This window comes from Scomber japonicus, chromosome 10 (assembly GCF_027409825.1).
Source record: "Scomber japonicus isolate fScoJap1 chromosome 10, fScoJap1.pri, whole genome shotgun sequence".
NCBI classification, from domain to species: Eukaryota; Metazoa; Chordata; class Actinopteri; order Scombriformes; family Scombridae; genus Scomber; species Scomber japonicus.
Genome location: NC_070587.1, coordinates 33,614,347 through 33,625,957, shown reverse-complemented (window position 1 = coordinate 33,625,957; position 11,611 = coordinate 33,614,347). Strand labels below are relative to the sequence as shown.

The window sequence follows — 11,611 nt, the reverse complement described above, 5'->3', positions numbered from 1 at the left end:
TATTCTGAATTTTACGGGAAGGCAATGCAGTGAAGCCAAGATGGGAGTAATATGATCTCTCTTTCTAGTTTTTGTCAGAACACGAGCAGCTGCATTCTGGACCAGCTGGAGAGTCTTTAGAGACTTGTTAGGACAGCCTGATAATAATGAATTGCAGTAGTCCAGCCTAGAAGTAACAAATGCATGGACTAGTTTTTCAGCATCATTTTGAGACAGGATATGTCTAATTCTTGCAATATTACGCAGATGAAAGAAGGCAGTCCTTGAAATGTGTTTTATGTGGGAATTAAAGGACAAATCCTGATCAAAGATAACTCCTAGGTTCCTTACAGTGGTGCTGGAGGCCAGAGTAATGCCATCCAGAGCAGTTATGTCATTTGATAATGAATTTCTAAGGTGTTTAGGGCCAAGCACAATAACTTCAGTTTTTTCTGAGTTTAATAACAGGAAGTTGCAGGTCATCCAGGCCTTTATGTCCTTAATGCAGTATTTAGTAGATGCAGCTTTGGCCGTAATCACAGCAGTCTGTGTGGATATGTCTCAATCAGGTTTGCACATCTGGACACTGAAAGTTTACTCCATTCTTCTTTGCAAAACTGGTCCAACTCTGTCATGTTGTTTGGGGATCAGACGTGCAGAGCGATTCTCAAGTCCAATCACAAATTCTCCATTAGATTAAGGTCTGGGCTTTGACTCCAGAACATTCACCTTGTTGTCTTTAAACCATTTCTGTGTAGGTTTTGTTGTATGCTGTATGCTTGTATGATTTGTTTCACACATTTAATTTGACTTTATATTGCACATTAATTATAGATCCACATTATCATAAACTTCCAAGGCAGCAGTGCAATTTGTACTTGTCCTAATGAGCCCTAAATATCTCATATAAGAAAGATACCAGCCAACTTAAATAAAAGTTTGTTCAACGTTTCATCAGTGCTTTTCACCTAACCACATTAACTGACTGATGAAATCATCATCAGCTGTAGAATTTAATTCTAAATGGGAATTGTACTCGAAATGGGATCGTACTTTACAAGACATTATGCTACATTGAAGAAGACTTGCATCTAGCAATTAAGACCATAAACTCAAACACAAGTGTTTACTGAGGTAATTCAATGAGAAGTAGTCTCATTTTCTTATTCACTTCTATAGAAATGGGCGTCTTTTAGGAGCCAGTGGTGTCGCCCCCAGCTGGCCATTAGAGGGAATGCAGGTTCGAGGCACTTCAGCATTGGTTTCACTTTGGAGGTTGGCTTGGCATCAATAACGTAACAGCGGCTGGCTTGTCCGGGTTAACTGCAGTCTTGTTAAAAGGTATAAACTAATTTAATTGATTTTTTAAACTCTCCAGAAATTGGTCACATGGTCATGGGGTTAGATTACAAAAACTGCAAGTCCTGCCGTTTAGTCCCGCGGAAGCACTTGAATGCAATTTGAAGAAATACAAAAGTCTTGCTCTCACCATCCATTAAAATGCATCAGTGGTCCAGAGCAGAATAAAGGACGGGAAAGTGCCATAACCATTGTGTTTGTGCAGTGTCACGTGGTGAACGCGTCCTTCTCTTCAGAACTGGTTGAAACCGACAGAGAGCTGTTGAAGGTTCAACTGCAGTCTGCGGGGAGAGATACAACCCTCCCCCTGTCACACAGTAAGAGTGTAACACACACGCACACGGAGCTCTTGTAATCCACTCCCGGTATGTCTACTATCTGTGTGCTGAGGACTCGCTGCTTCCTCCGGCAGGTGCTACCCGGCCTGCCCGCCGCCATGCAGAGGCACTACAGCCTGGATGTCTCCGCTCCTCTGCTCCGGACGCAGGGCTACATAGACGGTCGCTGGATCTCTGCAGCCTCGGTGTTCCCGGTCTTGGACCCGGCCACCGGGCAGGAATTAGCCCGGGTGTCCGACTGCGGCCCGGCTGAAGCCAAGCAGGCTGTGGACGCTGCATACAAGGCGTTTCACTCCTGGAAGCAATACTCTGCTAAAGTAAGATATGTATCCATGTTTCCTGGCTAGACGATTGTCAGAACCGCACTCCATTCAAAAAGCGGTCAAATTAAGGTTATTGTTGCGCATTTGCACATATAAGCACAAAAACATTGTAACACAGGATCACTTCTCATCTGTTAGGAGCCAGACTTATTCGGCTTATGCATATTTCATCAGACAAGAAGCAGTGTATACAAAATCCAAAGTTTCACTTTATTTTCTTATTTCGTGCTGCAGAGCGCAGTTGTGGAGTAAAAGCTGCACATATACGTCGAGTTCAAATTGATGTCGGTTGTGCAGAGTGTTAGTTAATCACGTATATGCCGATGACAAGAAAGTCTCCCAACGACTATGACAAAACCGCATGTTTGCGTGTACGAGACATGTACGAGTTTTGCGTGAAGGCATTACCCGATCACTTAACTGCAGGTGTTATTTCTACAGCTAATTAATATGATTGAGTTGTGATTGTGTGAGTAAACTGAAGCCAATCTCATCAGTAAAGTAACGTAGGAGGTGTTTGGGTATTTATTATTTTGAATTTAACATATTATCATCAGTTTATCAGTTGACACACTATAATGGATAGTTATAATGAAATCAACCGTCTCCCATCACTTTTCCATTGAACTACTGCTGAACTGCGTGTATAATGACAATAAAAACTTTTCTATTCTATTCTAATAAACTGTCAGAGCAGATTAAACCCAGTATTTCTCACTGTGTGAGACCGTAAAGAACATTAGTGAACATTAATATGTACTGTATAGTTTAACTTTGATAAGAAGTCTATATGGTTGAATGAACATGACATGTTGTCCTGTGTGTTGCTGGTCAGTGATTACAGGGTCTTTCCTGTCCAACTGTTATCACTCAGTTATTAAACCTCAGTAGAGTGTCAAAGGTTCATTTTTCCTTCAAAGCACAAAGACAAAGTCCAACTATTGTTTGGTTTCTTAGAAGTAAAACCAGGACTGAAAGCTGCTGCAGTCCCAAATTGACACATTTTAGGAGTAGCACCAGGCAACAGGACTGCAACCAATGATTGTTTTAATTATGAGTTAATTGTTAAGTGAATAAATGTCAGATAACAACAGTTGGAAAGGTTAATCCCTGTTCCTCAGAGTCCAAGGTGACATCTTCAGACATCTTGTTTTGTCCCAAAACCCAGAGACATTCAGACAAATGATTGCAGCAATAAACTTGATATATTTCTTATTTTATTAAGATGTTTTCTCCCAATATTAGGAGTACAGTATTTACTGTTTTTCACATTTTAATGCTTTTGTAAAAATGGAAGCAATTATAAAATTGTATAAATTAGTAATTGTTTATAAGCATTTGCCAATCAGTCAGTTAATTGATTGAATAGTGATTAACCCTTTCAGCACTACTAGACAGTAACCATTTTTTTCTGGTGCTGTGAAGGTCTGTTTACATCAGCATGTTTTATAAAAACAGGCTGAAAATGTTCTATTGTGAATACTAGAAAAATGCATTGACCTCACGTTTTTATATCTAGAAGATGAATCATTTGATGAAATTCAAGGATTCAAGGATACTTTATTGTCATACCAACAACATATGCATGGACATGAAGAGGTACGACATTAAGAAGTGAGTCCCGGTCAAGCTAAAAACACCTTCAAGTTAATTCATTGGTCAACAAAAGGCACATTTTGCCCTTAAATGAACCCATAGTTTGCTGCAACCAGCCACATGTGACCTTAAGGAACCTTACTCATGTCAGCTCTTTCCAGTCTGTGAAATATTAATCTCATTTAATTCCACACAAAAGAACCAGATTAGGTCAACCTACCAAGGTGATGAAGGCAGGAATAAAAACATCTCCAGTGATTGAAAACAGTAACCAAAAGATGTTGTGTCTGGTCTGATCTGATTCTGCAGGAGAGGAGCGTCCTGCTAAGGAAATGGTTCGAACTGATGACGCTGCACAAAGAAGACCTGGCTAAACTGATCACATTCGAATGTGTGAGTATGATATAGATAAAGGGACAGTTCACCCAAATTAACAAAAAACAACCCTCATGTATCTCTTTTCATTTTGTGGTGTGAAATACAAATAAAAAACACTGGCACAACAGCTGGAACTGCTTTCTGGTGAAGAAATAGTCCCAGTATGATGTGTTGTCAGTGAGATCTGTGGATTATTTACAGTAACGGGGACACTGTGTCTGAAAACAGCTGGTAAACTTTAACATCATTGTTAATGTGTCAGTGGCTCAGATGTAATGATTTGATGTGTGATGGAGATCGAAATAGTTACATAACTGTTGAATAATTTAGTTGTTTTAATTTAATTCCTATCTAAGCAAACTGTGTGTGTGTGTGTGTGTGTGTGTGTGTGTGTGTGTTGCAGGGTAAGCCCATGAAGGAATCTCTCGGGGAGATTGCGTACTCCGCTGCCTTCCTGGAGTGGTTTTCGGAGGAGGCTCGGCGAGTGTACGGTGACATTGTACCGTCACCTGCCAAAGACCGAAAGATCCTGCTCCTCAAACAGCCGACGGGCGTCGCCTCCATCATCACACCGGTGAGCAGCCAATCAGAGTTTCAGGTGGTCTCGTTTACAGCCAGACTGTATGGGTGGTAATATCAGTCTGTCTGTCCACCACTTTGGTCCAGACTGAAATATCTCAAAAACTTTCAGGTGGATGGTCATAACATTGCTCAGAGGACCAATCATTGTGACCTTGGTGATCCTCTGAGCAGGTTCACATTTGACTGACGATGGATTGTCTTGAAATCTTGTTCACACATGCATCTTCTACTCTAGATTAATTATAATAACTTTTATTCTCTGACTCAAAACCGCTAACATAAATAAATATTAGATTATGATTCAATCAAATTCATTCTCCTCAATGATAGTGTAATTAATTATTAAGCTTCAGGGAAACATGTGGGAGTCGCTACATCACACAGTAAATGTCACATAATTAAAAAGATCTGTGTGTTTTGTACAAGTTAGAAAAAGTTGAATCAAATGGTTCAACTGATCACAATCAGATGGAGCTTTAATGTTTTAATGCTTCTAATGTTCTGTTCTGTCTGTTTGGTCACATGCTGTCGTGTTGTTCACAGTGGAACTTCCCCAGTGCCATGATCACCAGGAAGGTGGGAGCTGCTCTGGCTGCCGGCTGCACGGTGGTGATCAAACCGGCGGAGGACACACCGCTGTCAGCGCTCGCTCTGGCTGAGGTCAGCATGCTGACATGTTGAAGCAGTTTAACCGTTTCCATGACAATGACATGACTCACTGACGTTTTTGTTTGGTTTGGTTTTTTTGCAGCTGGCGGAGCAGGCGGGCATCCCAGCGGGGGTTTTTAACGTGGTTCCTTGCTCCAGGGAGAAGACTCCGTCAGTCGGACAGGTTCTCTGCACCGATCCCCTGGTGGCCAAAATCTCCTTCACCGGCTCCACTGCCACGGGAAAAGTAAGACCCTCAGAGTCCAGCTGAGCCACTGCATCTGTAATGGCTAACATATCTGTAATTTAAGTCCTCCGAAGTCACAACTTATTCCCCATCATACCTAAAGTCGTGCTTTCTCCTCTCAGGTGCTGCTGAAACTCGCTGCTGACACTGTGAAGAAGGCCTCCATGGAGCTGGGTGGCCACGCCCCTTTCATTGTGTTCGACAGTGCTGATGTCGACCTGGCTGTCAGCGGAGCCATGGCCTCCAAGTTCAGGAACTCTGGACAGGTAATATTAGTTTATGTGAAGCTCATCGTGCTCTCTCTGTCTCTGCTGTCATGACGATAAAAACAAAGGAAATAATTACTGCGATATCGTATTAGCTACTAACAAGCACAGACAAGACTCTTGCTCAGAAACATAAAGCATGTTGGTTTCTGCTGCATCGCTGTAACACGACGTCTTCCTGCAGACGTGTGTGTGTTCGAACCGGTTTCTGGTGCAGAGCGGCATCTACGAGCACTTCCTGGAGAAGTTGGGCACAGCGATGGACGCTGAGCTGCGTGTGGGACACGGCTCAGAGCCTGACACCACCCAGGGCCCGCTCATCAACACCAGAGCCGCTGACAAGGTGAGCATCATCATCATTGTCATAGATATCAGGTTACAGACTTGTGACTTAAACTGGTGTAGCTGAAATGATGAGGCCTGGATGTTTAACTTGCCTGGTTGTTTCTGTCTCTCAGGTGGTTCATCAGATATCTGACGCAGTGTCTCAGGGGGCAAAAGTTCTGAGGGGCGGGAAGCGTCTGGAGGGGTCCTTCATGGAGCCAACGCTTCTGGCCGACGTCACCACAGACATGCTGTGCACGAAGGAGGAAACTTTCGGCCCGCTGCTGCCCGTCATCAGGTGTGTACGCTCACAGGAAGCAGCTTCACCTCACAGCAGTCATATCACATCAAATCATTACTCCACTTCTAAAGTCTTTACACTGACTAACCCCAACCCTGGTCTATTAATCACTGAATGGTTTTGGTCCAGAATACATGAATGACATGTTAGTAGAATATAAACCCAGTAGAGCTCTGAGATCTACTGACTCAGGTCAGATAGTTGAGCCCAGAGCTCTGAGATCTACTGACTCAGGTCAGATAGTTGAGCCCAGAGCTCTGAGATCTACTGACTCAGGTCAGATAGTTGAGCCCAGAGTTCAAACTAAACATGGTGAAGCAGCTTTTACACAACTGGAACAAACTACCAGCAGAACTGAAATCATTTTTAACTCTCCTGTTGTCCTTGAGTCGAGGAAGGAAGGAAGGTAGAAGGAAGGGAAGGAAGAAAGAAGGGAGGAAAGGAAAGAAGGAAGGTAGGAAAGAAGGACAGAGGAAAGAAAGAGAGAAGGAGGGAGGGAGGAAAGAAGGAAGGGAGGAAGGAATAAGGAAGGAAAGGAGGGAGGAAGGGAGGGAGGAAAGGAAAGAAGGAAGAAAAGGAGAGAGGAAGGAGGGAAGGAAAGAAGAATTAGACAGGGTCAGTTTGACCCGGTAGGACGAAAGGAGGGTTAAATCCAGGTTAAAAACACTTCTCTTCTCCTGAGCTGGGGGGGGGGGGGGGGGGGTTAATTGTATGTTTTAATGTTTCTCAAATGACATGTTTTTCTGTTTCATGTAAAGCACATTGAGTTGCCATTGTGTATGAAATGAGCCTTGCCATAGATCAGATGAGACTGTTTCAAGCTGCATTTACAGGTTAATGTGACGACCACAGAGCTGCTGATCAGATCCAGACTCTTCAGAGTGTGTTCACATCTAGATTTATAGAACTGTTAATCTATTGGAGAAAGTCCTTTTTTTTTTCAAGCATGTTTTTATTATATATATTTTATATGTTTTGTTTGCAATTTACACCAAATCAAACAAGACATTCTTACAGGCAAGGAACAGAGCAAACTTTTTCTCCCAATACTCGCTCCCTCCCCCTCTTCCCCTCTCTAAATAAGTAAACCATTAAAACTATAAAAACGAGATGGAAATAAAGCAAAAAGGATCGAATAATAATAATAATACTAATAATAATAATAATAATAATGATGATAATAAATAAAAGTAGACACATACTGATAACAGTTACATGATGAATTTCAAGGGTGTTTCTCAGGACATTATATCACACACTCCCTCAGAGCCTCCTCCTGCTGAAGCAGATTACCAACATTAACATCATGTCATCAAAAACATGATGTTTCCGTTTAATAATGTACATCATCTTTTCCAATGTCATGTTTGATGCCATTTAATCCATCTTCCGATTCTTGGTGCATCAACGTTTTTCCAATTAAGGGAAATTATACGTTTAGCTTGTAATGTACACATATCTACTAATCTAGATTCTTTACTTTGTAAATATGGGATAGTTGGATATATGCCCAGAAGGAAAAGTTTAGGAGAAAGTCTTTTTAAACTTTCTGGAAAACTGTGTAAACTTCTCATACTGACAGCAGTTTGTTCCCATGGAGACGTTTTATTATGAACATCAGGTGTTTGTTTGAACTCTTTGTGATTTACAGGTTTAACACGGAGGCAGAAGCTCTGGCCATTGCTAACGCATCTAACGTTGGGCTGGCAGGTGAGTTTATGTGGTTTCAACCCAACACTGATCTGGTTTGTTTCAGTTATGATACCAATGAGACCTTCTGCTGTGAAATGTACAAGGAACCTCTAACCCCTTAACCCTCCTGTCGTCCTCCTTTCCTTTCTTCCCCCCTACCTTCCTTTCTTCCTCCCTCCTTCCTTCCTTCCTTCCTTCCTTACTTCTTTCCATCCTTCCGTCTTTGCATCTTTCCTTACTTCCTCCTTTCTTCCTTCCTTCCTTCCTTCCATCATTCCATCCTTCCTTCCTTCCTTCCTTCCTTCCTTCCTCCTTTCCTTCTTTCGTCCTCCCTTCCATCATTCCTTCCTCCTTTCCTCCTTCCTTCCTTCCTTCCTTCCTTCTTCCTCCCTTCCTTCCTTGACTCGAGGACAACAGGAGGGTTAAAATGTGATGTTTACATTAAGAATTGACCATAAATTAATGTACTTTTAAATTAACAAGACCAACACACTGCAGCACACTTCCATTTTACACATCTTCGACTTTTCTGTTGTCCAGCTCTTAATAATAATAATAATAATAGTAATAATAATAATAATAGTAATAATAATAATATTTAAATCCGAAATGCAACCAGATATCTGCCTTTAACCTTCCTGTCGTCCTCCCGGGGCAAATTGACCCCGTCTCTCTTTTGACTGTTCTTTCCTTCCTTCCTTCCTCTCTCTTTCTTTAATTTTTCCTTTGTTCTTTCGCTCCTTCCCTCTTTCTTTGCTCCATCCTCCTTCCATACTTCTTTCCTCACTTCCTTCCTTCCTCCCTTCATTCTCTCCTTACTTACTTCCTCTTTTCCTCCCTCCCTTCCTCCCTCCTTACTCATTTCCTTCCTTCCTTCCTTCCTTCCTTCTTTCCTTCCAAACTCCCTTCCTTACTCCCTCCCTACTCCTTTCCTTCCTTCCTCCTTCCTCCTTTCCTTCCTCTCTCCCTCCCTCCCTTCCTCCCTCCCTTCTTCCCCCCTTACTCATTTTCTTCCTTCCTTCCTTACTTCCAAACTCCCTCCCTCCCTACTCCTTTCCTTCCTTCATTCCAAACTCCCTCCCTCCCTACTCCTTTCCTTCCTTCCTTCCTTCCTTGACCTGAGGACAACAGGAGGGTTAAGCATTTGCAGTAACATTAAATAAAAATAATAATCAACAATCATCACTTTAGTCCAGTTCAGACTAGTCCAGTCTGTTGGACCAAAATGTGAAGGACTTCCCACTATTAACCTACAAATGTGGACAAAAAGCCTCCACTTTGGACCCTTTTTGGTCTGTTAGGACATAATCAATCATGAAGTGTGAACTCTGATCTCAGGAAAGTCTTTTTGGTATTTTTGAACGCTGACATGCTCCGTTTCTCTGCTTGCTTCCTTCCTTCCTTCCTTCCTTCCTTCCTCTTTCCTTTCATTCCTCCCTTAATTCTCTCCTTATTTCCTTCCTCTCTTCCTCCTTTCCTTCCTCCTTTCGTTCTCTCCTTACTTCCTTCCTCTTTTCCTCCCTCCCTCCCTCCTTACTCATTTCCTTCCTTACTTCCTTCCTCCTTTCCTTCCTTCCTTCCTACAAATGTGGACAAAAAGCCTCCATTTTTGACCCTTTTTGGTCTGTTAGGACATAATCAATCATGAAGTGTGAACTCTGATCTCAGGAAAGTCTTTTTGGTATTTTTGAACCCTGACATGCTTCGTTTCTCTGCTTTCAGGCTACTTTTACTCAAAGGATGTGAGTCAGATCTGGCGGGTGGCGGAGGCGTTGGAGGTGGGCATAGTTGGAGTCAACGAGGGCCTCCTGTCCACACCGGAGGCTACCTTCGGTGGGGTCAAACAGTCCGGTTTGGGCAGAGAGGGCTCCAAGTACGGCATCGACGAGTACCTGGAAGTCAAGTACATGTGCTTCGGAGGCCTGAAACCCTGAAACAGAACAATCCAGCGGTGAAACACACAAACAAGTACAGCAATCATGAAAGATGACCGTAAACGTAGAGCTCAGGTTTGATTTGATGAAGTCGTTTAAAACATTAACCAACACAAAATAACCTTTGAATTAGAGTCTGGGCGGCTAAACTGACTATTTGTATTGTCTCGTCTGACGTCCATATGATTAACAGTTTTATGTAAAGAAGTAAAAATCATCACCGTCCTCTGTGTGATTCTCTTTAGAAGATGCAGCGTTTTGATCAGACAGGAAGTGAAACAAGGTCGCCTTAGTTTCTTTTATGTTGCTCGTCATGTTTGTGGAGATTTTGGATCAAGCAGCTACCGTTGGACTGCAGTGTTTTGTGCCAAAATCATCATTACCCACTGATGCCCCCAGTGGTTGCTCTGCTTTAGGGTTAGCTGTGCTTGCTGTTCCAGAGCTGCTCGCTGTGTCCGTTTCTTCTCATTCTGTCGGCTGCTAGCGACCGGCAGGCTCAGGCAGCTCTCCTTCGATATATAGATAGAACTTTATTTTCATTGTTCAAGACAAAATTGCACATGGAATAACTAAATAAAGTTTAATTGTTGTTGAGGCTTCACTTGAAATAAGATGTTTTTTTTAAATCTTGTATAACAGGATTCAGTCACTGAATGCACAAGAGAGGAAGCTTGTATCTAACATGGCACATTACAACATGCAAAGTCAAATAACCGCTCATAAATGAATTTATTACAAACTCAAACATGATCAGATTTAGTTCTTAAAATCCTTTTGTATTGCCCTGCCTCGCTAAATTACTGTTGCTATGTCTGTAAATCTTTCCATTTTAGTCCAATTTAAAATAACATAGAAGATTTAACATTAAAACTTTTTTAGAACAATGGGTTAAACAAAAATGTTGCAGATAGTATTTACCTAATCATCATCAATCACTATTTCCTAAAGTTTTGTCCCAACCAACAAACAGTGTTTTGACTCTTAAAAAAATGACTCAAAACAATCGATAATCGATAATCAAAATAGTTGATTAATTTTCTGTTGATCGACTAATCATTGCAGCTCTAAATGTGACCGGTTTATCATCAAAGTTCGTAGTATTTTTGAAACAATGGGTCTGTCATTCCACAAAAAGTAGATACATAAAGATTTTAACTCATTATCCATTTTGCTAAAATGACCAACTTTGCTGGTGAATAGTAGCTAGCTAATCATAAGCTCTGTGTGTTAGCGGAAAACTCCGTCTCTGGCTAACTTTGATATAAATTAGTCTTGACAAAAGGAGTCTTAAATATGAGTTTACGGACTACATAAATGCTGTCACGTTAAATTACTGTGGTGGTAAAAGCTAACAGCTAACAGGTTAAAAGTGGTCTGCACCATCTGATCCATTCAGAAGACAAACAACAAATTAACAAGAACACAGAAAGTAGTTAGATTTATGCTTTATTGTGTTTCAAACAATTTGTTCCACTTTTACACGAGGAAAAGATTTAAGGATGACGGCTACATGATGAGTTTGGCAAGAAAGTCTCAGGCAAACTTCCCCAAATCCAATAAAGAGTCGGACGGAGCAACTAAGCTGAAATCATGACCGGCTTCCACACAGTGGATGTTCCAGTCCTGAAACCTTTTCACATAACA

At 41.7% G+C, this 11,611-nt stretch overlaps 1 protein-coding gene across 2 annotated transcripts; it reads left to right on the top strand.

The window, feature by feature from the left end:
- Positions 1 to 1,494: 1,494 nt before the first annotated feature.
- On the top strand, positions 1,495 to 10,411 carry aldh5a1 (aldehyde dehydrogenase 5 family, member A1 (succinate-semialdehyde dehydrogenase)). Of its 2 annotated transcripts, XM_053327342.1 has the most exons (11): positions 1,495 to 1,655; positions 1,751 to 1,993; positions 3,905 to 3,988; positions 4,377 to 4,547; positions 5,099 to 5,215; positions 5,307 to 5,450; positions 5,573 to 5,716; positions 5,901 to 6,059; positions 6,175 to 6,338; positions 7,993 to 8,051; positions 9,756 to 10,411. In XM_053327342.1, the coding sequence occupies exons 2-11, from the start codon at positions 1,775 to 1,777 to the stop codon at positions 9,965 to 9,967; spliced, it is 1,473 nt and encodes a 490-aa protein (XP_053183317.1). In that variant the 5' UTR covers positions 1,495 to 1,655; positions 1,751 to 1,774; the 3' UTR covers positions 9,968 to 10,411. The 2 variants fall into 2 exon arrangements, with proteins under 2 accessions (XP_053183317.1, XP_053183316.1); XM_053327341.1 differs by lacking the exon at positions 1,495 to 1,655 and having other exon boundaries at positions 1,671 to 1,993.
- Positions 10,412 to 11,611: the final 1,200 nt, after the last annotated feature.